This window comes from Anomaloglossus baeobatrachus, chromosome 7 (assembly GCF_048569485.1).
Source record: "Anomaloglossus baeobatrachus isolate aAnoBae1 chromosome 7, aAnoBae1.hap1, whole genome shotgun sequence".
Taxonomy (NCBI): domain Eukaryota; kingdom Metazoa; phylum Chordata; class Amphibia; order Anura; family Aromobatidae; genus Anomaloglossus; species Anomaloglossus baeobatrachus.
Genome location: NC_134359.1, coordinates 19,221,210 through 19,248,663, shown reverse-complemented (window position 1 = coordinate 19,248,663; position 27,454 = coordinate 19,221,210). Strand labels below are relative to the sequence as shown.

Here is a 27,454-nt window from a genome sequence, read left to right as displayed (position 1 = left end):
TATGGAATAATTTACACTCAACTCCTTAACTTCTTACCCCCCCTTTTAAAAGTTTAATAATTGCTTCCTTTCTACTACTAACTTGTGTGTCCCCTGCCTGTCTAGTTTATGTCAGCATGCTACGCTTCTGTCAAATGTGTTATCCTACCTATCTGCCGTAGAATAGATATTAGAGATGAAAACAAGTGAACTATGATGCCCTGTATATGCTTCCCCTATGCTACTGTCTTCTGTGTCCCCTGCCTATCTAGTTTTTGTCAGCATGCTATGCTTCTGTCTAGTGTGTTATCCTACCTATCTACAACTGCAGTAGAATAGATATTAGAGAATAAAACAAAGTGAACTATAATGCCCTGTACATGCTTCCCCTATGCTACTTTCTAGTGTGTCCCCTGCCTGTCTAGTTTTTGTCAGCATGCTACGCTTCTGTCAAGTGTGTTATCCTACCTATCTAGTTAACTGCAGCAGATTAGAGATTAAAAGAAAGCAGAATATTATACCCTGTATATGCTTCCCCTATGCTACTGCCTTGTGTGTCCCCTGCCTATCTAGTTTTTGTCAGTATGCTATGCTTCTGTCTAGTATGTTATCCTACCTATCTACAACTGCAGTAGAATAGATATTAGAGAATAAAACAAAGTGAACTATGATGCCCTGTATATGCTTCCCCTATGCTAATGCCTTGCGTGTCCCCTGCCTATCTAGTTTTTGTCAGCATGCTATGCTTCTGTCAAGTATGTTATCCTACCTATCTAGTTAACTGCAGCAGATTAGAGATTAAAAGAAAGCAGAATATTATACCCTGTATATGCTTCCCCTATGCTACTGCCTTGTGTGCCTCCTGCCTGTCTAGTTTTTGTCAGCATGCTACGCTTCTGTCAAGTGTGTTATCCTACCTATCTAGTTAACTGCAGCAGATTAGAGATTAAAAGAAAGCAGAATATTATACCCTGTATATGCTTCCCCTATGCTACTGCCTTGTGTGTCCCCTGCCTATCTAGTTTTTGTCAGTATGCTATGCTTCTGTCTAGTATGTTATCCTACCTATCTACAACTGCAGTAGAATAGATATTAGAGAATAAAACAAAGTGAACTATAATGCCCTGTATATGCTTCCCCTATGCTACTTTCTAGTGTGTCCCCTGCCTGTCTAGTTTTTGTCAGCATGCTACGCTTCTGTCAAGTGTGTTATCCTACCTATCTAGTTAACTGCAGCAGATTAGAGATTAAAAGAAAGCAGAATATTATACCCTGTATATGCTTCCCCTATGCTACTGCCTTGTGTGTCCCCTGCCTATCTAGTTTTTGTCAGTATGCTATGCTTCTGTCTAGTATGTTATCCTACCTATCTACAACTGCAGTAGAATAGATATTAGAGAATAAAACAAAGTGAACTATGATGCCCTGTATATGCTTCCCCTATGCTACTGCCTTGTGTGTCCCCTGCCTATCTAGTTTTTGTCAGCATGCTACGCTTCTGTCAAGTATGTTATCCTACCTATCTAGTTAACTGCAGCAGATTAGAGATTAAAAGAAAGCAGAATATTATACCCTGTATATGCTTCCCCTATGCTACTGCCTTGTGTGCCTCCTGCCTGTCTAGTTTTTGTCAACATGCTACGCTTCTGTCAAGTGTGTTATCCTACCTATCTACAACTGCAGTAGATTAGATTAGAGATTAAAAAAAAGCAAACTATGATGCCCTGTATATGCTTCCCCTATGCTACTGCCTTGTGTGTCCCCTGCCTATCTAGTTTCCCACAGCACAATGAAATTTAACAGAACATGATGCCCCATAGATGCTTCCCCGCGCTATGGTCGTGCGTGTTCCCCATTCTATCTAGTTCCTGCCCGCAAATTAGACATTAGAGATTAAAGTAAAATGTAACCTATTTAGGATATATATCGGAATTTGTCCACCTTATTAACGCCTTTTGCCTTTGTACTGCCGTCCTCATTTTATGTCCTCTACTAGAATCTTCGGATGATTCGTATGTGTCAGCGGATGAGGATCCGAGGGAGGCGCCGGTGTTTGAAATTCCCCTGCAAAGTGCCCTGGTGAATGCCGGCTCAGAAGTATTGTTAAAATGTATCATCACAGCAAAACCGAGTCCAGAAGGTCAGTACTGAGCAGCGTGAACTGCGCATTGTATAGTATCTATAGTTGTATGGGCATCACTTGGTCTTGATGCTGTGAGAAGAGTCGCATCTGGATTAAATAATGTCTTTTCGATGGAAGGGGCCGCTCCCATTGCAGCAGGACCCGGTACAACAGCGGCCTCCGCACCCCCTATAGCTGATAATGGAGCTGTTAATACCTGGACACTAACAATATATTACACTTTTCTCCAACAGTCATATGGAGAAAGGATCGTGTCCTTCTAAAGAATAGTGTCACCCATCAGATACGAGCTGAAGGAGAGCGGCACACGCTCATGATACGCTGGGCACTACCATCTGACTCTGGCATTTATACAGTAACAGCAAAGAATGAAGTAGGGGAAGCCAGCAGCTGCGGCGCCCTCACCGTCAAACCAGGTAACTGAGCACAATAAGCTTGAATTATATAGCTGATGTCCTGTAAAATGGCATCCCGGACATAACCCAACACACTGACGAGGGCCACAAGAGAGTAGGTGTGTCTCATCAAGAAGGGGAAATATCAACTAGGAGAGGCAGTGTCTCAGCTAGGAGAGGAAAATATCATCTAGGAGAGGCAGTGTCTCATCTAGGAGAGGCAGCGCCTCATCTAGGAGAGGCAGCGCCTCATCTAGGAGAGGCAGCGTCTCATCTAGGAGAGGCAGCGTCTCATCTAGGAGAGGCAGCGTCTCATCTAGGAGAGGCAGCGTCTCATCTAGGAGAGGCAGCGTCTCATCTAGGAGAGGCAGCGCCTCATCTAGGAGAGGCAGCGCCTCATCTAGGAGAGGCAGCGCCTCATCTAGGAGAGGCAGTGTCTCATCTAGGAGAGGCAGTGTCTCAGCAAGCAGAGGCAGTGTCTCAGCCTGGAGGGGCAGTGTATCATCTAGGAGAGGCAGTGTATCATCTAGGAGAGGCAGTGTCTCATCTAGGAGAGGCAGTGTCTCATCTAGGAGAGGCAGTGTCTCATCTAGGAGAGGCAGTGTCTCACCACCAAGAAAGGAGGTGAGATCTCATCTAATATAGGCAGTGTCTTAGCTTGGAGGGGCAAGTTTCTCAGCTACAAGGGGTCAGTATTTCAACTAGTAGGGGCAGTGTCTCAGCTAGTAGGGGGGAGTATTTAATCTAGGAGATGGTAGTATTTCAGCTAGGACCTGGGAGGGTGCAGTTTCTCGGCTGATAGGGCAGTGTCTCAGCTCAGCGGTGCCAGTGTCTCAACTAAGTGGGTGCAGTATCTTAGTCACATGTGATCATGTCTCAGGAAAGAAGGAGCAGTGCCTCTCCTATATGGGGGATATGTTTCAGCTAGGTGAAGGTTGTATTTTGGCTAATAATGACAGTGTCTCAGATAGGGAGCTGAAAACGGATTTCCATTTTCAGTTTTGTGCACCATGTTCTAGTATATGGGGGCCATGTCTTTGCAGATTAGGCTCACTACCTCTATTTATTGGGGCAGTGTCTTCTGCTTTATGCTCCATTTCTATGGCTTTTTCTGAATTTATTTTAAAATGGATATGCACTCGATTCATATATAAAGCATTCAATTGGGATCGTCCAATCTAAGGGTCTATACGTAAAAGTAACAGCAAAAATCCAGCAAGTACACGCACAAATCCAGCATGTTGGTGAAACTTCGTTTTTTGCCATTGCGGTCTGCTCAAGTCTGGCAACAGCCTGCGATAAAGCCATGATGTGTGCGCTCGGCATACTAATATAGTATTAATACTGCGGCTTCTGAATGAATTGCCACTTTCAGATCTCTCATTAATGTCAATGAATGAAAACCTCAAAGGAATACTAAAGTGACGAACAATGGACGCCAGCTTAGCTCTGTCACTAGACCCGCCAGTACGGTCCAGACACCGTTATTTCCCAATCAATTTGTCAAGAGGCGCTAGATTTTGCTATTACCAATATTAGGCCTAAGGACACCAATATCAATATTGGAGCCGCCAGTGTCAGCCACATGGCCGCTGTTACATTGGCCTCCACCACGGAGACGGCCATGGAGTAAGAGGTGGATCATCAAGGTGAACCTTGGACCTTATGGAGCCTTTACATACAATGCTGATGTAAAACTACAACTCCCATCATCCTCTGATAATTACTATTATTATTATGCAAAAAGTAACATTGATATATAATTAGATTTCTACTAAATTGATAACATGTTATAAGAACACTGCCCCGGTAAGACTAGAATTAGGGATATTGTGTGGCTGGAGTGGAGGCCACGCGTGGGTCTGATGAATTTGCAACCATTGCATAGAGCAGCGGCACACAGATGCAGAAGGGGGCCCTTTTGCAAAAAGTGAACGAGCCCCCTGCTCATCAAAGAGCGCCCCCTTATGTCTCTGTTCATCAGTAGCTGTGAGCTCCGATATTACTTAGCTCAGGCCCTTACATGCAATTTAATAGACTGTCAAAAGCTAACAGCTACTTTTAGGTTGGCAGTGAGCCGGCATACCTACTGGCCCCAGGGCAATAGCACGGGCTGCATATATGGCACGTCGGCCCCCGGTGTGGAAATATAGTCAGCAATGAATGGCCAACCTTTTAACCCCTTCCCAACATTTTCAGCATATGTATGGTGGAAGACGGAAGGAGTTGTATGGAGTAGGGTCAGCACATGATAGGCTGCCATCAAGCGATCGTAGGCTCAAAATCGCCAAATGGGACTAAGAAAAAAATGCAAAATAAATGTAAAAAAAGCAAAACTAAAATACAATAATTTGCACATTTTCAAAAAAATGTATAAAAAAACAACTAGAAATCTATTGATTTTGTAAAACTCTTAAAATATATGAATTACAAAGCACAGTGAACATTGTAAAAAAAAAAAAAAAGAAAACAAAAAAACAAAACCCGAGGCCCCGTCACCTGCCCCCCAAAATGTAAAAAAGATCTAATAGCATTGTAGCAACAAATCTACAGATCACTCTGAAAAAAAAAATCCAAACACTATGAATAGAAATGGAAAAAAGCGCTGAGAGAAAGACTATAGTGAGGAAATAAAAATGGTAAAAAAATTGTTTGTTTTGTTTTGAAGCAGTAAAAGATGAAGTAAAATGTATTTATTTGGTATCTGTACAACATGAGAGGATTCACCACTGCTGGTATTTTCATTATTCTGCTCCTCTGACGGAATTGCACAATGAAAGTATAGAAGATAGATGTGAACAGAGCCCTAACTGCACTGATACAATGTAGCAAACTATCAGAACTGGAGACATTTGTGCTGCAGATGTGTTTAGATTGCAAATCATTTTTTGATACAATTGGAGGCGGAAATCCGTGTAAAAAAAAGAAAATAAAAGGGGCATTTTCGCCCCATGTTAACATGGAGTTATATACTCTGCATGTTACAGGTGATGGCTTATGGGAATTCTGAAGACGTCATTGTCATGTAACCCATAATTTGGGCATGGGCGATGCGTTCATTGGATGCCAATATCTGGTGTATTTGTAGAAACGTATGGATGGAGGATGGGGATAGAGAGAGGTTCTATGGAATACTTTGAATACATGAACTGAACTTGTCATTTATTTGTAAATAATTAAACAATTTGGAACTTTGTAACGTTTTATGGGATCCTGAATATGGAGCACATTTATAAAATGACACTTTGCATTATTATATGGTTTCATTACATTAGATTATACTCGGAGAGTACGTCGTACGTCCTCACTCTATACACGGCTGCACTTTGCTCATTGTTTCGTGCTTGAGAAAGGATCACTGCTGTTTTCTTATCTCGAGCCAAAACGTTGCTTTGAAATGGGTCAATAAAATATCCCCACTTTTTGCTTTTTTTTTTAGTGCTGCCTATTTTTGGGCAAGTTAATATGAGCAGGTTATACGGACGAGTACACATCACACTGAACATTGTAGTTAACACCTTCACGATCGAGGACGTACTGGTACGTCATCAGTCATGTCGCAGTAATCACCGCCGGATGCTGCGGTGATCCACGCACATGTCTGCTGATTTAAACAGCAGACATGTGGGGTTAACAGGTGCTGGTGGATCTCTGATCCACCCGTGCCTGCTTAACACTTAGATTGCGCTCTCAAAATGTGACAACGTGATTTAAATGGCCATGGCGGGAATCCTGCCGTTCCCCGCCGCCATTGGAGGCACCGTGACGTGATCACTAAGAGGCAATGGTTGTCAATGGTAGCTCGGGGTGATGTCATGACTCCTGTCGCTATCATGACGTATTTCCTGTGAGACCCGACAGAGCGCCGACACTCACAGGAATGTTGCAACAGAAATAAACAAGTGATCAGACAGTGGATCCATAAAGTCACCTAGGGGGACTAGTATAATAAGAAAATGTAAATAAAATAAAAAAAATAAAAAGTTTTATAAAAATATGAAAGAATAAAACACCCTAAAAGTTCAAAGGGGAGCCAAAAACGAAAAACGGAAAATCGCACGGAGGTGAAGAGGTAAAATAAGGCCATTCAGATGACTTTTTCACAAGGGCCTTTAGTCGGTGTGAATAAAATTCGCAGTATTCTCTTCCATATTTTTGCCTATGCAAAAAAAAAAAATCAGATCCTACACGGATCACCTGTATAGCACCCGACTCTTAGGCCATGTGCGCACTGAAAACTGACTTTTTCTTAAGGAAAAGCCGGACCCTCTGAAAGAATCCCGCACCTGCTCTAAAAAAATGCACCAAAACCGCAACGAAATCCGCATGCAGTTTTGCTGCGGTTTGGTCCAGTTTTGGTGTCGATTTGCCTCGGTTTATCCGCAGGTTGGTCCCTGCAGATTTTTACCATTATCTATGGCAAAAACTGCAGGGACCTGCAGAAAAGAAGTGACATGCTCATTAATTCCGCAGCGGAAATTCCGCGGGTAAATCCGCAGGTATAAAAAAAACAGTGTGCGCACAGCATTTTTTTATACCCAAAGGTTTTGCTGGGGAATGACTGCAGAAATGTTAGACACATTTTCTGCAGCAAATCCATGGTAAATCTGCAGCGTGCGCACAGGGCCTTACAGATGCATTGCAATTATTACCCTAGGAAATTGTATTTGGTGATGAACATTTTAAATTGTTGGTGTAAAATACGGACACTTTACTGTCACTCAGAAGCTTATCTCTTACACTTTTCTGACCCCATTTTTACACCCATATAATAAAATCATTCAATTTTGATCCAGAATAGCAGCTGATTTTTCCTCTGCATTGTGATCAGTTTGTATACACTGGTGTGAACGCAGTCTTATGAGTGGACGCTGCGTCTGTTCAGAGTTTTGCACCCTGCGTTTCGCGTCACTGCTTTTGCTCTTTTTGCCCTGATGTGAGACGTGTCCCCTGCTGTATGAGGCATGACTCTGCACTTACGGGGGGATTATGGCCCCTTCTTTCCCATGCACAGATACATTTCATGTCTATCCTATAAGCTGGGTGCATTACCCCACTCTCTCTGGTATAATAAGTGATCTTCTCATTAGCTCAGCATCTGCCGCTCGCAGGAATGTCTGTCGCCGGTGTCATTGCACCAGTTGACCGTCATTGTCGCGCGGCTTTAGTGGCAGGAGGAACTGAGAAACCCGAGCCGCCCGTGTCTCTGTGAATAGTATTTATTGTGATCAGCTGTGTACACTGTTAAAGGGCACGGGCAGCGCCAGCTTCTGTTGGGCAGGAGCTTCGCGGATGGTGGTCGCGTCGGGCTGCGCTGCGCTACTTCCAGTGTCACCGCCGCCGCCGCTATCCCTCCCCGTCCTGTCTCCCGCACCTCTCTGTCCTGTTCACTGTCTTTCTTGCTGGTGGGAGGGAGCGAGGAGGGTGAGAGTCTAAATACAGCAACAGATTGTACTCGAGGTGACCTCGTCATGTTCAGTCTCTCCACCCTTCTTCTTTCCCTCTCTCCCCTCCGTGCTGCTTTTTCCTTTTTATGTGCATCTTTCCTCTTTCTCGTCTCTGCCCTCCCTGCTCCTTTTTTCTTCTTTCCTCCGTCTGTTTTCTTTCCCCTCTCTCTTTCCTTTCTTCCTCTTTGCTCTTCTCTCGCGCTGCTCCCGTTGCCTCGGATGTTCCTTCTCAGCTCCGGCTGCACCTTTCCTCTTTTTGCCTCTTTTCGCTCCTGATGGTTGAGATGTTTTTGGGGGTCTGTGGCTGTAATCCGGTGAGTGTCTGGGTGTCTGTGCTATTCCTTGCGTGTCTCAGACTCCGTGCATAGAGCAGAGGCTGCACTCCGTTCTTTTTTTGGCAGTTAGGATGGATGCCAATGCTTTGCTGGGAGGTGGTGGTGGCAGGGAGGGGGGTTGGCTTGGTGCCATTTTAGGCTATTGGGAGTTATTTTCTGTGTATTGCAAACTTAACCTAGCGAAATATCTTCTTGGTAAGAAAATCTTAGCAAGAAACAGACTTTTGGAGACATCAGAGTATCGAGCACATTATAAGCATCGGGTGTCTTGTGTTGTTGACTAAGACGAGAGCGTCTACAGTGTCTTAGCTGGAACCTTCTTCTTTTCTGCTCCTGCTCCTTGGATGGAGTTATATTTAAAGGGACAGGTTCAGAAATACATTTTCACACCTTAAATGTATAATTCTGCCCATCTGAACTCGTATAGTGGCGTAAGTGTCCTGTATCCTGCAGAGGTCTGGGGAAAGTGGGGCCCCGTACAATGACTGCTCCCCAAGAAAAAGGGGACTGGCGCAGGGATCATCCCACCCAAGTCCACTGAGCTCTTCTTCTGGATTATGTGGTCCCGTATTCATCTTCTGTCCTTTTTCGTATAGTCTAAAGACTAGTGATGGTCGAACTGTAAAGTTCGGGGCTCGTACCGAACACATAATAGTGTTCGTGCACACGATCCTTTTCCTGGGAAGCTCATGTTACAGTTCGGGTCCAGGGGCTGTAAAAAAAAAAAAGCACATTATGAAAAAACATTATAATCATACTTACAGGTCCTGCCACGCTTCCTGCAGACTCTGTCTCCCGGCTGCTTCTGCTTCCGGGTCCGATCATTGCTGTGTCCTACCATGACGTCATAGCCATGTGACCAGTCTGGTGTGACGGTTAGCTCGTGGGTTACAGGACCTTCTGTGACGTCCTAGCCATGTGACAGTCTGTAACCCAATGTCTGTACAACAGTCACACCAGACTGGTCACATGGCTATGACGTAACGGAAGGTCCTTTAGTCGGTGGTGGTTACCAGGGGGCACGGCAATGATCGGACTCGGAAGCAGAAGCGGCTGGGAGATAGCGGCTGAGCGGGTCTGCAGGATGCGTTGCGGGACCTGTAAGTATAATGACAATGTTTATTATTAATTATATTCTTTATTTTACATCCCCCCCCCTCCCCATCTCATAACTGTAAAGTACAAGTTCGGTGTTCGGACGCAAGTTTGCATTAAATCAGAACCCGAACTCGATCTTTACAAAACGTTTGGGCAAGGCTTCCGAACGTGAACATCGGGGGGTTCGCCTATCACTACTAAAGACACTTATACATTCCTACAAAAGAGCAGGGTATTTGCAATGCTCCTAAAGAAAGACCTTTACACTCTTGTCGCCTTTCCTTCCAGCACCGGTCACAGAGTCTCCTGCTCATCGGGGGACCCCTCGAGATGTTCTGAGCCCCATTACATCTGACGATGAGTATTTAAGCCCTCAGGAAGATTTAAGCGAGCCTGCAACACCGCAGCACACCATGGCCGGCAAGACCCCCATACAACACAGCGTGACCTTTAAAGCCCCCCCAGTATTCAAGGTCAGATTTTAAGGCATATTCTATAAGTGATGGGTGGATAGAGGGGTGTTAAGCCCAGGGCTAAGCCCCCCACAACTCTACAGCCTTAGAAAACAATGACGGACAATGCGGGTAGGATCAATAAACTGCTTTTTTTGCATTTTTTTTCTTAGATGGCGCTGTCAGACCAGGCGGTGTTTGAGGGTCAGGAGATTATCCTCCGAGTCCAAGTGGATGGAGAGCCCAAGCCAATGATAAGCTGGTGAGCGCCCGAAGATACGGCAACATAAACCGATATCATATGCTGCACATAGCGCAGATACCTGTCTGATCATTTGTCGCATTGTATGCAATTCATTTCACAACTGCTGTAACCCTGCAGGGGCATATTCCGCTGAACTGCATTGTGGGAAGTGTAGTCTTTACACCGGGTACTTTAATTTCCCACAATGCACTGCAGCAGAAGGCACTATAGCACCTCAAAAAGATGGTAATATAACGCTTTACCAATATGGAGGCATACGGATGACGTACGCGTAGAATTACGAACAGCCAGCAAAGTTTAACCCGTATGCACCCAAAGTAATCACAAGAGGTGATGTGAACACAGTCTAAGCCATAACGAGAGCGTCTGTCATCACAGCATGAGCTGATGGCATTCACAAGTAGCAGAATTATGATTGCAGCTCTGGTCTATAATAGACTCTAGTAAAGTAAAGTGATGTATTTATATCGTTACTCAGCTTCTTACATAGAAAATATGTAGATGAGAAGTCAGGAGCGGATGTACCGTTGGTGCAACCATAAAGGGGCCCTGGAGGTAAAGAGCCACATCAGGGCCACCACCAGTGGGGGGGACAAACAGGACTCTAGTCTGGGGCCCCAACAGTAGTGTTGAGCGGATCCGAACTGTAAAAATCCAGATCCGCGCGGTTTCAGCGTCCGATCCGGATCCGATCCCCAGCCGCGGGAATCTGGCTGCACGATCCGGATCCAAGATATTTTTATTTTTTTTTCTCTCTCTCCTCTCTCCTCTCTCCTCTTTCGTCCCCGAATCCGCTCCCCATTCACATACATGGTCCGGATTCCGGATCGGATCCGGACTTCTTTTCTAACCCGCGACGGATCCGCCAGACCCGGATTATTAGAAGTACGCTCAACTCTACCCAACAGAAGGGGGGCCCCTTCACGCTTCATTTATTGGCTTACAAACCATGATGGAATATTGTTCCAGTCAGGGGCCCTGAAATTCCTATTGGCAGCCCTGGCACATCCACCTACACAGCAAGTGGAATTATGCATTAGACTGAATTCACACAAATGGATTTTCTCCATTCAAGAAAAATGGTCCAACTGTGCTGCAAGGAGCTGGCTGCGGACTAAAGACTATCGGACTGATGGACGTAGAGCGGAGTCCACGGCTCTTAGGGATTCAGACTTTTTCCAGCACAGAGCACTGGTTACATTGATCTCATTGTTGTGTCTTATTAGATATTTTCTTGCTTGTTAGTTTAAGGAACACAGAAGGCCAGGCATGAGATTGGTAATTAGAATAAAACAATCATTCGATTACTCTCGTTAGTGTCACAGGAGCCTCAAGCCTTTGTTCTCCCAGCCACTGGTCCTATTATGTGAATGGTGATAGTAGACCCAGTGGAGATGTCACCACAGGGGGTCTCAGATGCAGTCCCAGGTGAGGGCCTAGGCCTGAGGAATGCACAGTTAGCATAAGGGGGGGGTGTTTAAGGCTAGAACCTGGGGGGCGCTTTGGGGTACTTAGGACACTGATCAGGGAATGGGCGGTTGTCGCTGGCTGCAGCTGGATACACGCACTTTGGTTGTGGTATCCGTCATCTGGAGGAGCATAGGCTGTGACTGCAGACTATATCGGTGAGGATATGGGTCAACCAAAAGTTGGGAGACAGCAGGTATCGCCTGGTACGAGGGCAATGGAACTACCAATCCCGGTTTGGGATTTCGTAGACTGGGGACATCTCATTTTGGTCATCTACTCGGAGTTTCTGTAAGACCATGGATGGAAGAGTAAAAATAATTGCATCGATAACCTGCCTGGTGATTAACACAATCCAGAACCTCAGGTCTTCACATATGCTGATCAGAGTTTGAGCGCTCTGTTTTTCTTGGAGGTGGAGAATATAAAAAAGTTTCTTTATTCTATCAGTCCGTGAAAATTGGACCGCACTCGGATGTCACCCGCTATTACTCGGGCTGATAATATCTTCATTTACATGAACTTTTATGAGTTATTGAACTGCAAGATGCACAGGGGCCTCATCTGTCCGAGTCCCCCCAGAGAGAGCCCATGCTTCTTAGAATAATCATATATTATACTAGCTGTACTCCCCGGCTTCGCCCGGGTTAATAACTGTTGTTAACAAAATAGAATGTATTAACATTCCCGGGATAGAATGTATAAATAGAATGTATTAACGCCCGGGATAGTAACTGTCTCTCTGTTTCTCTCCCATTCTCTGTCTGTCTCCCCCTCTGTATATATCTCTCTGTCTCTTTCTCTATCTCTTTGTCTGTCTGTTTCCCTGTCTGTCTCTGACTGTCTCTGTCTCTTTCTCCGTCTGTCTCAATCTCTTTCCCTGTCTGTCTATCTATCTCTGTCACTTTCCCTGTCTGTCTCTTTCCCTGTCTGTCTCTTTCCCTCTATTTCCCTGTTTGTCTCTTTCCCTCTGTCTCTTTCCCTGTGTCTGTCTTTGCATGTCTCTTTACCGGTCTTTGTCTGTCTCTTACCCTGTCTGTCTGTTTCCCTGTGTGTGTCTGTCTCTTTACCTGTCTGTGTCTGTCTCTTAACCTGTCTCTCTCTTTCCCTCGCTTTCCCTGTCTGTCTCTTTCCCTGTCAGTCTGTCTCTTTGTCTGTGTCTGTCTCTTTGTGTCTGTCTCTTACCCTGTCTGTTTGTTTCTTACCCTGTCTGTGTCTGCCTCTTTCCCTATCTGTCTCTTTCCCTGGCTGCATTGTGACACGCCAACATTCCATATAAGGGCGTGGCTGTGCATTCGTCTGATGTTCTGGCTGCACTGTGGCTCCCAGCTCCATTCGCTTTAATGCAGGCAGGTTTTTTGGTGAATAACTGTAAAGCGAGGGGTTAAAATTTCCCCTCAAAACATAGCCTATGATGCTCTCGGGGTCCAGAAGTGTGAGTGTGCAAAATTTTGTGGCTGTAGCTGCGACGGTGCAGATGTCAATCCCGGACATACACACACACACACACATACATACACACATTCAGCTTTATATATTAGATTCACGCAGCCTTGTTCTCAATGTCAGTCTGCTTGTGCACAGCATCAATCTTGGGTATTGTATCAGTTCATTAGGAATTTAGTGGATCAGTTGCATCAATAATTGATTTTTACACTTTTCAAACCTGGACAGGCTAAAGAACAAACAGCAAGTGAAACCTGGTGGGAAATATCACATGGCGGAGGAGGAGGGAGGCGTTTTTTCCCTTCATATCGCCGGCTCCGAAAAACGAGATTCTGGGTTCTATACCTGCAAAGCAATAAATGAATATGGAACAAAGCAATGCGAGGCCAAGGTAGACGTAAGAGGTAAGAAAAGGCTCAGCCCCGACTCTGCTCTGACGTCTTATGTTGTCCGTATTTGGTATATAAAATGCACAAAATATCTGCTGCGTAAAAAATGTATCACGGACGGCGACGACCAGGGCTTTACATACCTCATTACTGTCCCATTAGTCACTGGATGTCCTATATAGGGACCACAAAGGGCTGTGGCAAGTAGAGGGTTTCATAGCAAGGGCAATTCTGTGATGATTTATGGGTTTTGCCAGAACTCAAATAATGGGATTTCTACTATGAAGATAAGAGTGGAATAGTGTCATAGGCTGGTAATAATATTTATTATTTTATTATTATTTCTGATCTATTACTTTATTTATTCTTAATGGTATTATTATTATTATTATTATTAATATTGTTATTTATTTTATTTTTTTTAAATCAATTTATTTTTTTCCCATAATAATGGGGGATGAATAATGAGCAGAGATATGAGGAGGATTTGATATATCAGAACTAGCCACTGTGGTCAAAAGAATCCTGCTCGGCCAATAATGTCCCAGAAACGGACAATCCCTTTAACCCCTTATTGACTGCGCACCATTTTATAGCACATTACTTAGAGGATCCACTATTTTTTTTTTGGTTTTAATTAAATCTCCAGGATCATTCTTATAAAATCTGCATGGAGAAAAACAGAGAAAAAAAAAATTCTAGACTTGTAATATTTCACTTAGCCAAAAATATTAGAGAGCAATGTTAATGAACAGTGAATAATCTGCCCCGTATAATCTAATGCGAGGCCAATGTCCGAACTTCCTGGGGCCCCACATTACTGCCGCCATATGGGGCACCACATTACTGCCGCCATATGGGGCACCACATTACTGCCGCCATATGGGGCACCACATTACTGCCGCCATATGGGGCACCACATTACTGCCGCCATATGGGGCACCACATTACACAATTCCCACAAATTTTATTACCAATTTGATCACCCCCAGACATTTATAAAGGAATTCGGAATGTTTTTTGCTTTTCTCGTTACATCGAGTAAAATTCATTTATATATTTATTTTTTCGCAAAAGCATAATTTTTGATTATCATTTATTTTTTTTGCAATAATTAATAAAAAAAAAGCTTTGAGTTTGCGGCTACAGATCTGATTCACCAGTACAAGGGTCTGGGGAAATAATACATTTTGTTTCCATATTTTCCTCCTGTGAATCTGTACTGAGCTTCCTGATCTGATTCATACTTATTCCCAGGGATAAGTATGGCGTCGGGGCGTCTGGGGCTTCTGGGGCTCCTGGGTTGTGGATACGGTGACAGTCACCCCCCGTCACTCCCTCTTTTGCTTAGGAATAGACCGCATGTTGCCTCAAGCTAAGCATTTCCCTGGTTTCTGCATGGCGCCACCACTAAAAGCCGACGGCTGCATGCGTATCGCCCAGGTGGTAGACGGGCAATGAGCTTAGGTGGGGGGGCATGTAGAGGCCGCATAACGTGGGACCGCGACTACAGCTGAATGACTCGTGGATTGTGGCATTTAGTGGCTCTATGATTGGCCGGCATGAATCCTGTATGGGGCATCTACGGCAGCTTGCTGAATTACTTTTGCAATTTCCAGCATCCATAGCAGTGACTGCACATACAAGGCCATTTCTCTTTTGGACCATCCTCTTCGTCTTCTGCTGGATACGATACTTCAGGTTCATTAATCCACTATTGTATATATAGTGTATTATATAGTATTTGGGCCACATACCCAGGAAAGGGCAGGGAGTTTACTTCTGCTATACAGTAGACTACCTCTCCATGCTGCACAGACTTGTTTTTGGTGCTTCCTATTCGTGCAACATTTGTCATTTAGGAAGACTGCACAATATATTGTTAGGTGGTGAGGCATAGGGTAATCATTACCTGCAGGGGTCGGGGTATGAGTGGGGGAAAGCGAGTGGGTTTTATTTGGGTCATGTGACAACAGCCCAGGAGGAATATCTTACCTATTGAGTCTGTGCAGCGAGGGGAGATGCGCTCACACGTGGGGGGGGGGGGGGTATTCCTATCCTGGTAAGTGATGGCTTTTCATTTATAACCGCTGGGTGCTGGAACTCTGAGACCACGAGCTAATGATAAGAAATGAGGGGCTGATTTAGCACAGAAATGCCTTCACAATTTTACCCTGCACAGCGGTGCTCCCGGCCACTGGGCCACATAGAGATCTGCAGCCGACTATTCATTGGAATGGGACTATGCTCCCTACACATTGGGTAGGAGGGAGCACTGCTGTGCAGGAAAAACTGGGGAGGCAAAAAACAAAATGACGTGAGGTCCCCCCCCTACTTTTGATACCCTAGCTCAGGTAAAGCAGATAGCTGTGGGCTGCAGCCCTCAGCTGTCTGCTTTACCTTGTCTAGATATCAAAAATCGAGGGGAGCCTACACCATGTTTTTAAACTATTTAAATAATTTAAAAAAAATGGCATGGGGTCCCCCCTATTTTTGATAACTAGCTAAGGTAAAGCAGACAGCTGGGGCTGATTTTTATCAGGCTGGGAAGGGCTATGGTTATTGAGCCCTTTCCAGCCTGAAAATAGCAGCCCACAGCTGCCAGAGAAGTGGCACATCCATTAGATGTTCCAATTCTGGCACTTTATACGTCTCTTCCCACCACATCAGGGCAAGAGCTGGGGAAGGCACCAGAATTGATACATCTAATGTATGTGTCACTTCTGGGGTGGTTTTGGGCTGCTAATTTTAGGCTGGGAAGACCCCAATAACCATGGCCCTTCCTAGCCTGATGATACCAGCCCTCAGCTGTCTGCTTTACCTGTGCTCTTTATCACAATTAGGGGGGACCCTATATCATTGTATTTTTTAATTTATTTTGTTCACAGCAGCGTAGAGGCAGCTTACATATGTAATAAAGCTTGTTGATTTGCCGTGCTGCAGCCTTTCAACAAACTTTATTAGCATACGAAAAGCACCCAAACTCAGATACAGACTTCCGTGAAAAGGGCGTGTTCGAGACCCATGTTTGGTACAAATCCTGAACTTTAGAGTTTGTATTCGCTCATCTCTAATTATAAAACAATGGCATATGCCACACACAGATATGGATACCCCTTCAAGTAAGGACCATGGGCAATATTGAGGTTTTTTTTTTTATGCCTGGTGCATTTCCATTAGGGGAAGTGGGATAGATATACAGATTTAGAAAATGCCAAAAATACCGGGAGTCTTCAATAGTTAACTTTTTGAAAAGTCCCTTTTATTAGGCTTGCCCTCCAGAAAGCCCAGGTCCTAACATAAAAAGATGCCAGATGCAGAGATGTAACTCAAACCGCCAGGGCCTCCATGTAAAATCTGGACCAGGATGGCGGTGATAATGCTACATAGTGCCTTTAATTAGGCCAGGCCCCTTCAAGCGTGCTTAACTATGGCAATATATAAGTTCATATATATAGGAATATTGGTGTGAAGCCCAATAAATTCACAATATTGCACAAATACTGGGTATTCTGCACAATGTTATCAATGGTTGCTGTAATATTCCTGCATAATGTAAGGTCCTGAACGACATCTCGACAATGTATCGGTCGTGTGAACTAATCTGTGCTGTGCATATGATATCTTATGTCTGGTGTTCACCCACCTGCTGAGAAATGTGCATGTCCCGCTCTTTGCTTCGCTCCATGTTATTGTTGTATGCCTAACACTGTAATTGTGCATTGCATTTAATCTGTTTTTTATTCTAGTTGATCTAATATTTGCCTGTCGTATTTTAAGCACAAAGATGTGTCAACTTTTTACATCCTGGTAAAACCACCCCAAAAAAAATAAAAAAACAAACAAACCAGCATTGATCTTGATTGAAGGGGGCGCTATTGTATTGGTGTCTACAGTAATTAAAATGGTTTTTGGCAGTGGTCAAAAGTGGTACTGCAGGCTGCGACTCCCTTAGCTCATTTTTTTTTAATAGTAATTTTATTCATTTATATAGCGCTATTAATTCCGCAGCGCTTTACATACATTGGCAACACTGTCCCCATTGGGGCTCACAATCTAGAGTCCCTATCTGTATGTCTTTGGAGTGTGGGAGGAAACCAGAGAACCCGGAGGAAACCCATGCAAACACGGGGAGAACATACAAACTCCTTGCAGATGGTGTCCTTGGTGGGAGTTGAACCCAGGACCCCAGCGCTGCAAGGCTGAAGTGCTAACCACTGAGCCACCACAAGACTGCAGTGCTAACCACTGAGCCACCAACAAGACTGCAGTGCTAACCACTGAGTCACCAACAAGACTGCAGTGCTAACCACTGAGCCACCCCAAGACTGCAGTGCTAACCACTGAGTCACCCCAAGACTGCAGTGCTAACCACTGAGCCACCACAAGACTGCAGTGCTAACCACTGAGCCACCACAAGACTGCACTGCTAACCACTGAGCCACCGAGCCGCCCCATGGCATGGCATATTGAGAGTCGTAGTTTCATAGCTGCTACAGAGGTTGGAGACTGCGATGTTAAGATTACTGAGAATTCATTAGCTGTGTATATCCACTGGGATAACAACAAGCCTCCATGCGTATGCCTCTGGCCGAATGTGGTCATATTTATAGAAACTAGAGATGGTCACTTTCTAAATTTCATGCAATTCAATGTTTATGTTGCTTGTCATTTTTCGTGCTCCAAGCTTGAGATGAGCTTCTGCTTAGTTGCTAATATGAAAAAGAAGGCATGCAGTATAAAGCACGGTGGACAGGATAGTTGCCGGAGCCACTAAGGTGCAATTCAGACTATCTCAGGCCCACAATAGACAATGCAGCCTAGCTGGAGTCACTGGTTATGGTGGTCCTTTAAAAGTTGACACATCTAGTGCCCTGTTCTTGCTTTGCTGACCCCGCAGCATTGCACGCTGTATCCCTTGTGCTGTGAATGGCTGGCTTGCCCGCACGCTGACTGCAGTTTCTGTCTGTATACAGGGCGAGTCAGATAATCTCCTGTCACTAACAAACTAACACAGGAGCCAAGCTGCAACCCCCCCAGGAAAAACGGACTGTGCCGAGAGGAGAGGGGTCCTGGCCCAGCTGCACCAGGGGGAGGCATAGGAGCAGGACAGACCTCTTCTTACAGATATGAAGGAGCAGAAAAAAAGACTTGTCGGAGGACGGTGTCCTTGTGTCATTGACACTCACCCTGGGAGGCCGCCGAATTACAGACTGCACTGAATGGCAATCCCAAATCTCCAGCCTCTAACCATATATCTCTGTCCGGAAATCCTCATTGCGAAAATATTGACGTCCGTTCCCAAAAGTTTCCTTTTCCGTTGTGATGCAAACTACATCTCCCGTCATACATTATTATCCAGAACAAAGGGATTACCACTGAAATACAGCTTCCCCTCTCTGGTGACATATAAAGAGAGGGGATAGATAAACATCTACAATTCCATTCTAATGTTCCACAATTTGGATGAAAACTAGTGACATAGGATTAACAAAAAAAGTAGCAAAGACAATGGGTGATTAATTTGAACAAATTGTCTAAAAAATGTTCATGTTCCCCAAAGTTGCTTTTATTTTGGAACCCTCACCTTATCCTCCCTTTTAACACAATGACATTCTTAAGGCTGACATTTTGTCCTAATCTCGGAAAATATTAATTTCTTTGGGTATCTTTTTTTATGATAGAGAATTACAAATTTTCTACTTAGAAATAGAGATAAATGATACAATTGTAACTATTTGCAGTCACCACTAGGGGGAGCTGGGGAACCTACTGCATCTGCCTTCATTATGTGTATGCAGCATGGAGGGAGCTCCCTCTTGTGGTGGCTGCAGGTAGATATAATTTTAGCATTTTAGTATATCCATAAAGGGAATTTGGAGCTCTGTATCAGAAAAAAAACCCAAAACTTGGACCTCTATAATAATTTATTGAATTAATTCTTATAAAATGTTGGCCCAATTTTCAAAGTCTGCTACCTTTGTCATCCCGTCCTTATTTATGGAAGTGTTTATGGATTTTGGTAATTGAATAAAAGAGGAGTAGGTCTAGGAAGCAGACTGATTCTCAGCTATTGTGGCAGATCATACGTTGGGACAATGTGTTCTCCGTACGTGGAGGCCCCTCACCCTACAATACAGGCAGCTTTACAGCATCACACAGTATGTTCACTTCTGATCACTATTAATGTCGTCTTTTTTACAGGCAGATAGTTCAGTGCTGAAATGGCCAGGATATAGATTGGTTTAAGGTGAATGAATGGCATAGGATTGGTAGCTATTGCGGTGCCATCTATGTTACCTCCTAAGCTCATGACTATTTATTTAGTGAAATATTCTATCAAGGTTGCCGCTTGTGCGAGCTTTTCTGCTTTTCTACAAAGCAAGCTAAGTTTTTGCAGCCTTCTAGAAACAGCAAGGCTCCTCAGGGGCGGGGCTTATTTCTACAGGCCTCCTGGTTGGAACAAAGAGCTTATTTGGTGGATATGTTTAGTTTTACTAGTTCAGCTGTAACAGTAAAGATGCCCAAATCAACTGTAAGGCTTCTGGTGGCCGAAGGTACAAACAACCCACCTTTACAGGGTAGAACTAACTTCATTAGTGTAGACTAATAGCAATTTACAAGTAGTTGCACAGTAGACGCCCCTGAGGAATGTCAGCATTTTCTACTGGCCATTCAGCGATCAGGTGTACGATAGTTAGAGCCTTTTTGCTATGTTTGCACTCTTTTGTATTCCATATACCCTGCTTTATTTCCTAGAGCTGTCCAGTTTAGCCATATGTTATCTCTTCTGTCGTAGGATATAATTGAACTTTTTGCATTGTGGGTTAATCAACGACAGCTGTCAATCACCTTGAAGAAGTGAAATGCAATATAAAGTCAATCAGTATAGCGCCACCTAGGGCCCAAACTGTTACAGCAGTCATATACAGCTTGCAAGGGCGCTTACCATTCAAAACCAGTGCATACGTTTAAGAATGAAAAATTTTCCACTGGGGCCCAGACATTTCAGATGAGGCTTATCCAGTTCCATCTAATCTGGCATTCACAAATTTACTATTATCAATAATGATGAGCGAGTGTGCTCGCCACTACTCAATATTCGATCGAGTATCGTGTGTGCTTGAGTGTCAAGCTCGAGTCCTCGCCCTGCATGTTTTGCGGCTGATAGACAGCCAATCAACATGCGGACATTGCCTGCCATACACATGTTGGCTCCTGGCATTACTCTGAGCGGCCGGCCACATCGTGTCTTATATGAGACCCGGGGACACGATGCTTTGCACACCATCCTCTGGAAGCAGTTTAGGGAGAGTTGATGTAGGAGAGAGTGCTTAGATTGGAGCAGGGTTGTATGCTTGCACCCTTTAGTGTCTTTCATGTGACACTAAAGGGTGTTTTAGCCATGTTTATAAATAAATAATTTAAAAAAAACACTCCCATTTTTGATAACCAGCCAAGGTAAAGCAGAGCGCTGGGGGCTGGTATTATGAGGCTGGGAAGGTCCAGGGTTATTTGGCCCTCCCCAGCCTAAAAATATCAGCCTGCAGCCACTCCAGAAGTGGCGCATCCATTAGATGCTCTAATTATGTTGCTTTGGCTAGCTCTTCCCGATTACCCTGGTGCGGTGGCAATAGGGGTAATACTTTTTGGGGTTGATGTCAGCTGGCATTAAGCCCAGGGGTTAGTAATGGAGAGGCATCTATCAGACACCCCATTACTAACCTAGTAAGTGAAAACAAAAAGAGACAGAAATAATTGTTTATTTGAATAAAGACTCCCCCACGCTATCCCTCATTTATCAATTTGGTATCAAAAATGTTCCCACAAATCGCCTACGTCACAGTCCACAATCCGCAAATGTACCTCCAGCAACTGTGAATAGCAGTAAACTAGCACTACTCACAGGAGTTAGGTAGTGACTACAACGCTCATCAGATCCGCCAGGTCTCGCTGAGAACAGCTCTGATGGGAGTTGTTGTCACTTTACTGTTATCCAGAGTCGCAGGAGCTGCATTTGTGGATCGTGGAGTACGACGGAGGAGCTTTGTGGGAGCATTTTTGATAATAAATTGGTGAAAGAGGGAAAGAGTGGGGGAGTCTTTATTCAAATAAACTATTTTTCTGTGTCGTTTTACTTACTGGTTTAGTAATGGGGGTATCTGATAGACGCCTTTCCATTACTAACCTCTGGGCTTGATGCCAGCTGACATTACATAGCTGACATCAACCCCCAAAATATTACCCCGATTGCCACCGCACCAGGGCAATCTGGAAGAGCCGGGCAAAGTGCTACAACTCGCACAGTTAATGTGATGTGCCAATTCTGGGGCAGCTGTGGGCTGCTATTTTTAGGCTGGGAGGGGGCAAATAAGCCTGGACCTTCCCAGCCTGATAATACCAGCCCCCAGCTGTCTGCTTCACCTTAGATGGTTATCAAAAATGAGGGGACTCAAAGTCATTTTTTTTAAATTAATCATTTATTTAGTTCCCATCAGCAACCTGGGAGTCCAGGTATCTTCCCTATGCTGTTCCCATTCCATATCAGAACTGTTTTCATTCATTTCAGCGATTTTCTAGCCCCTGCCCAGACCTCCCGGGGAGTCTGTCAGAAAAATCCTCTAGTACCCCATTGACTTCCATTATACTCATTAATCGAATTGAGCCCGTCCAAGCATTTTAGTGCTCGCTCATCACTATGAAAACCAAATTATCTAGAAGCGGAGATATCTCTATGTGCTGCACCAAATAAGGATACAGGTAGCGTCACTACTGCTGTACACGCCATACTGTGCCCCTATCCATCACCCGGAATACAGGGAGACACACAACAAAGCCTATAAGACGGGGGACAATCACCATCAGCGTGCGAATCAGACACAAATTAGCGACATGTAACACTCGGGGAAAGCACTGGATCACCCGCCGTACCCTGCACCTCACCCCCCCCTCCCCCACCACTTCCAAATAGTACATTTTGTTAAAATTCTAATTTTTTTTTTATTTGTAGTCCCAATAAAATTTTTGTTTTTGGAACTTGTGTTTGCTGTCATTACTAACACTCAAAATACAGCGCAGATTTTCAGAACGAGGCCGCTCGAATATGTCCAGCAGTCTTGTGAGTCGTCTCTTTGTGTCCATCGTTACACAATCACTGTGATGTCTGGTGGTGGATTGTGATCACTTCTGTTCTGTGTTCTATGATTAACATGCCATTATTAAAGGGGAACGCCAACAGGAAGAAGGGCACTGCTGGACCTTACCCTGACCCCTGACCTTCCTAAATACCTAACAATTACCTTAAACTCCTATGTTCTGGGTAAAAAAAAACCTCATTAAGAAGGTATAAGTGGGTTTCTATTATGCAATAAAAAGGTTTGCATCTTTTTCTCTCTCTGCTTCATGTCAGTGAATGGGAACATTGCCGTTTACATCCAGTCTAATATGCTCCCAAATTCCCTTTCTGTATAACTTGCCACTATTCCAGAGTGAAGCATTCATACTTCCAGCACTATAGGTGCAGGAACTTGCTTTCTTCCAATTCACAGCATGAATTGTTTTTGCCAAAGAACTGGCTACCCTGAACTGGAAACCTCCCTTTTTGTAATGCCTGTATGCAGTGCAACAGACAAGAGATCAGAAGAGACAAAGGTCTGCCCATACATCCGGTAGAGAGACAAAAAACCAACCCCACTTCCTGTAGAGAGACTAGGACCCACCCCCACTTCCTGTAGAGAGACTAGGACCCACCCCCACTTCCTGTAGAGTCTAGGACCCACCCCCTTCTTGTAGACAGACTAAGATCTACCCCCTTCTTGTAGACAGACTAAGATCCACCCCTTCTTGTAGACAGACTAAGATCCACCCCTTCTTGTAGAGAGGCATGGACCCTCCCATACTCCCTGTAGTGACAAGCACCTGCCCCCACTTGCTGTAGAGAAGAAAGAACTCACCCCGATGTCCTGTAGAGAGGAAAGTACCAGCCTCTACTTCCTGTAGCAACAATGACCTGCCACCAATTCCTGTAGAGAAACAAGAACCCACCCCCACTTCTTGTAGGAAGACAAGGACCCTCCTCTATTTCCTGTAGAGAGACAAGGACCCACCACCACTTCCTGTAGAGAGACAAGGACCCTCCCCTGCTTCATGTAGAGAGACAAGGACCCACCGCTATTTCTTGTATAGAGGCAAGGACCCACCACTATTTCCTGTAGAGAGACAAGGACCCACCGCTATTTCTTGTATAGAGGCAAGGACCCACCACTATTTCCTGTAGAGAGACAAGGACCCTCCCCTGCTTCATGTAGAGAGGCAAGGACCCACCACTATTTCCTGTAGAGAGACAAGGACCCACCACTATTTCCTGTAGAGAGACAAGGACCCACCACTATTTCCTGTAGAGAGACAAGGACCCGCCACTATTTCCTGTAGAGAGACAAGGACCCACCACTATTTCCTGTAGAGAGACAAGGACCCACCACTATTTCCTGTAGAGAGACAAGGACCCACCACTATTTCCTGTAGAGGGACAAGGACCCACCACTATTTCCTGTAGAGGGACAAGGACCCACCACTATTTCCTGTAGAGAGACAAGGACCCACCACTATTTCCTGTAGAGAGACAAGGACCCACCACTATTTCCTGTAGAGAGACAAGGACCCACCACTATTTCCTGTAGAGAGACAAGGACCCACCACTATTTCCTGTAGAGAGACAAGGACCCACCACTATTTCCTGTAGAGGGACAAGGACCCACCACTATTTCCTGTAGAGGGACAAGGACCCACCACTATTTCCTGTAGAGAGACAAGGACCCACCCCTGGTTCGTGTAGAGAGACAAGGACCCACCGCTATTTCTTGTATAGAGGCAAGGACCCGCCACCACTTCCTGTAGAGACAAGGACCCGCCGCTCTTTCCTGTAGAGAGACAAGGACCCGCCACCACTTCCTGTAGAGAGAGGCAAGGACCCGCCACCACTTCCTGTAGAGGGACAAGGACCCACCGCTATTTCTTGTATAGAGGCAAGGACCCGCCACCACTTCCTGTAGAGACAAGGACCCGCCGCTCTTTCCTGTAGAGAGACAAGGACCCGCCGCTCTTTCCTGTAGAGAGACAATGACCCGCCGCTCTTTCCTGTAGAGAGACAATGACCCGCCGCTCTTTCCTGTAGAGAGACAATGACCCGCCGCTCTTTCCTGCAGAGACAAGGACCCGCCGCTCTTTCCTGTAGAGAGACAATGACCCGCCGCTCTTTCCTGTAGAGAGACAATGACCCGCCGCTCTTTCCTGCAGAGACAAGGACCCGCCGCTCTTTCCTGTAGAGAGACAATGACCCGCCGCTCTTTCCTGTAGAGAGACAATGACCCGCCGCTCTTTCCTGTAGAGAGACAAGGACCCACCGCTCTTTCCTGTAATCCTTCTTGGCGTCTCTGCTTCTAGAGATGGATTACAGTTGGCAGCAAGTTATACAGAAGGGTGCACCTAGTGCCCGGCCACCACTTTGGTGAGAGTTTTGGACCAAAAACTTTCGATCTTTGTAAATAAAATACTTTGCAGCTTTGTTAGTCTTTGCACTGGTCTTCACATGAGCTGAAGCTTATTAAAAAAAACATTGCTGATTCTATACTCACAGCTGAGGGTTCGTTACACTTTAATCTAATTTCTAAATAGACTGGATCCAGACTGATACATTGTAACAACTATTAGAGATTTCTGTTGTTGCTGTCTTTACCTCATACGGGATTGTCTAAAACCCTGGTTCTGTACCGGCGATACGTGGCCCCCAGGGGGACATACCATGTCTTTATGGGGTGCTCTTCCTGTCCTAATGCAAAAGGCAACAAAATATATGGTCAGAGTATGGGGGAGCTTGGATATAAGTTGAGTAGGGGTACATGGCTAAAACACCAGTCTAGATAGGGTGGAATTTCAGCTTTTACATCTGTACTGGATGTAAAAAGAAATATCTCTATTCTCTGACAGCAAGCAGAGGTGTGAAATTATAAAAAAATATTGACAAAGTTTATTATAAAATTGTAGAAGCTTTAATTGTAAAGTGTTCACATAAAGCAGGAAGGAGTCCATCCCCCTCAGCCGCAGTAATGTATTGATGCCTGTTACAAAACTACAACTCCCAGCATGCCCTGAGGGCCACAGTTTTGACATATCTGCAGAGCCTGGGGTTTGTGATTGGCTGGATCCCGTTTATCACTTATGCCTTGCATTTCTGGATACTGTTGTAACCGTTGTAAAGCGATTTCCTAAGAAGGGAGTGAGGAGGAGGAGGGTTGTGCACCGCATGTGGGGACAGAATGTAACATGCGGTCTCGGTGGAGACGGCTCCTCTGGGCTCGGGTATCACCGCTGCTTCATTCACTGTTCCCCATATTAATGATGTGACAGTGACGCCGGCTCCAGCTCATTTACACCCAGGGGCCCGGAGTCAGTGTCTGCGTTTAGTCACCCCGTCTAATCTTACCCAAGGTGACATATGAGAAACTAAAGCACAGGCCATGACTCCCGTCCTTGGAGCAGCCATGTTCCTTCCATATGTATCCATTATAAATTGTATCCATTTACTGTCACTGTTCTCCAGCGCTGCTCCTCAGAAACCAATTTAAATATATTTAACAACCATAATCTCACTGTTTTATTGTCAGATATTCTGTGCTGAATAGTTTCATAACATATGGTTTTATAATGCACTCCAAATCCCCTGCAAAACTATAAAGGATGTCATGTAGTGTACAGCCACCACTAGAGGGAGCTCAAGGCAAATGTAAGCTCCAGAGCTCCCTCTAGTGGTGGCTGCAGGCAGCCGGAATTGTATTTATGCAGGAGATTTGGAGCAATGTTGCAGAAAATATGGAGATCTCATATATTTGCTAAATGTATCAGATCTGAGGATCAGCATTATTAATATGTACATCATTCCCATTAGACTCTTATGGCATGTCACTAGGATTGTAAGCCTATGAGGTTTCTCTGCATCAGTCTGCAGGGACGTCTGTACTCAGGTTTATTGTCTTTAAATCTAGTGCAAATTGCGGATCAGTGGCTTTAAGGAATTCCATCATGGTCGGATTTTTTGCAAATCTATTTTTCACCCTAGGTATACACTATATGATTATTTCAGAAAGACGGAAAGTGGCGGCAGAACCCCACCTGGTTTACAACATTTCCCATTGATATGTGATAAAAGTCTAATCTAAATGACCCATTTATGGTCCAATTATCATGGAAATGGAAACGCTGATAATATTCTGACATTCATTTATGGGGCCATTATATCATATCTTATAATAGGACGTCCGGCTTTACATCTTGTGTTTGTCTTGGTTAGGTAGCTCCTGAACTCTGTGGATAGGACTAATTATAACGCACTAATTAAATGGTTTGTCGGGATCTCTCTTCTACGAGGCGCTGCAGTACGTCGGCAGGTTGCCAAAGCAACCGTCCGCTGCCCATCTGGACCTGTCTAATTAGTAGGACATCCAACCATTAGACGAGACCCTTTGGGCGTCATCCCTTTCACAGCAGAGTCTATTCTGCTGGTTGAAGGGAGAAGGCGCCATGCAATTACCATAGTATCTATCTTCTTATAATATTCAGTCACTTTATTAAAGGGAACCTGTCACCTAGAATATGCGTTCTGACCTATCAGCAGATGCATGTGTGCCCTAATTACACCTCCCTACCCATCCTTGTGTTATAAAATTGAATAATATGAAAGTAATAAAAAACATTTTATTACCTTCATATTTCCTGTGTAAATAGCAGCGTATTTGGTCACTGGGGCGGCGCCTTGCCCTATGGGCGTCTGCATACTGTCGGTGGTATCACGCCCCTGTGGGCGTGATACCATGGAGTCACATGAGTGACGTCCCCGTCGCTCATTCTATCCTGCGCGTGTTTATACTTACTATTGCGCCAGGCTTCTCTTCCGAGTTCTCCTTGTCAGTTTCAGACGCACACTGTGCATGCGCAGTGCGCGTCTGAAGCCGGCACGTGAACACCCGGAAAAGGAGCCTGCCAC

The 27,454-nt window shown here is 44.8% G+C and overlaps 1 protein-coding gene across 3 annotated transcripts in view; it reads left to right on the top strand.

The window, feature by feature from the left end:
* The window catches only part of SPEG (striated muscle enriched protein kinase), a 210,580-nt gene that overhangs the window by 116,314 nt on the left and 66,812 nt on the right, over positions 1-27,454 (top strand). For all 3 annotated transcript variants that reach the window (XM_075317104.1, XM_075317103.1, XM_075317106.1), the window contains 5 exons: positions 1,976-2,119; positions 2,356-2,538; positions 9,686-9,870; positions 10,023-10,111; positions 13,256-13,431. In XM_075317104.1, the coding sequence (XP_075173219.1) occupies positions 1,976-2,119; positions 2,356-2,538; positions 9,686-9,870; positions 10,023-10,111; positions 13,256-13,431 (777 nt within the window). The remainder of the gene's footprint in view (positions 1-1,975; positions 2,120-2,355; positions 2,539-9,685; positions 9,871-10,022; positions 10,112-13,255; positions 13,432-27,454) is intronic.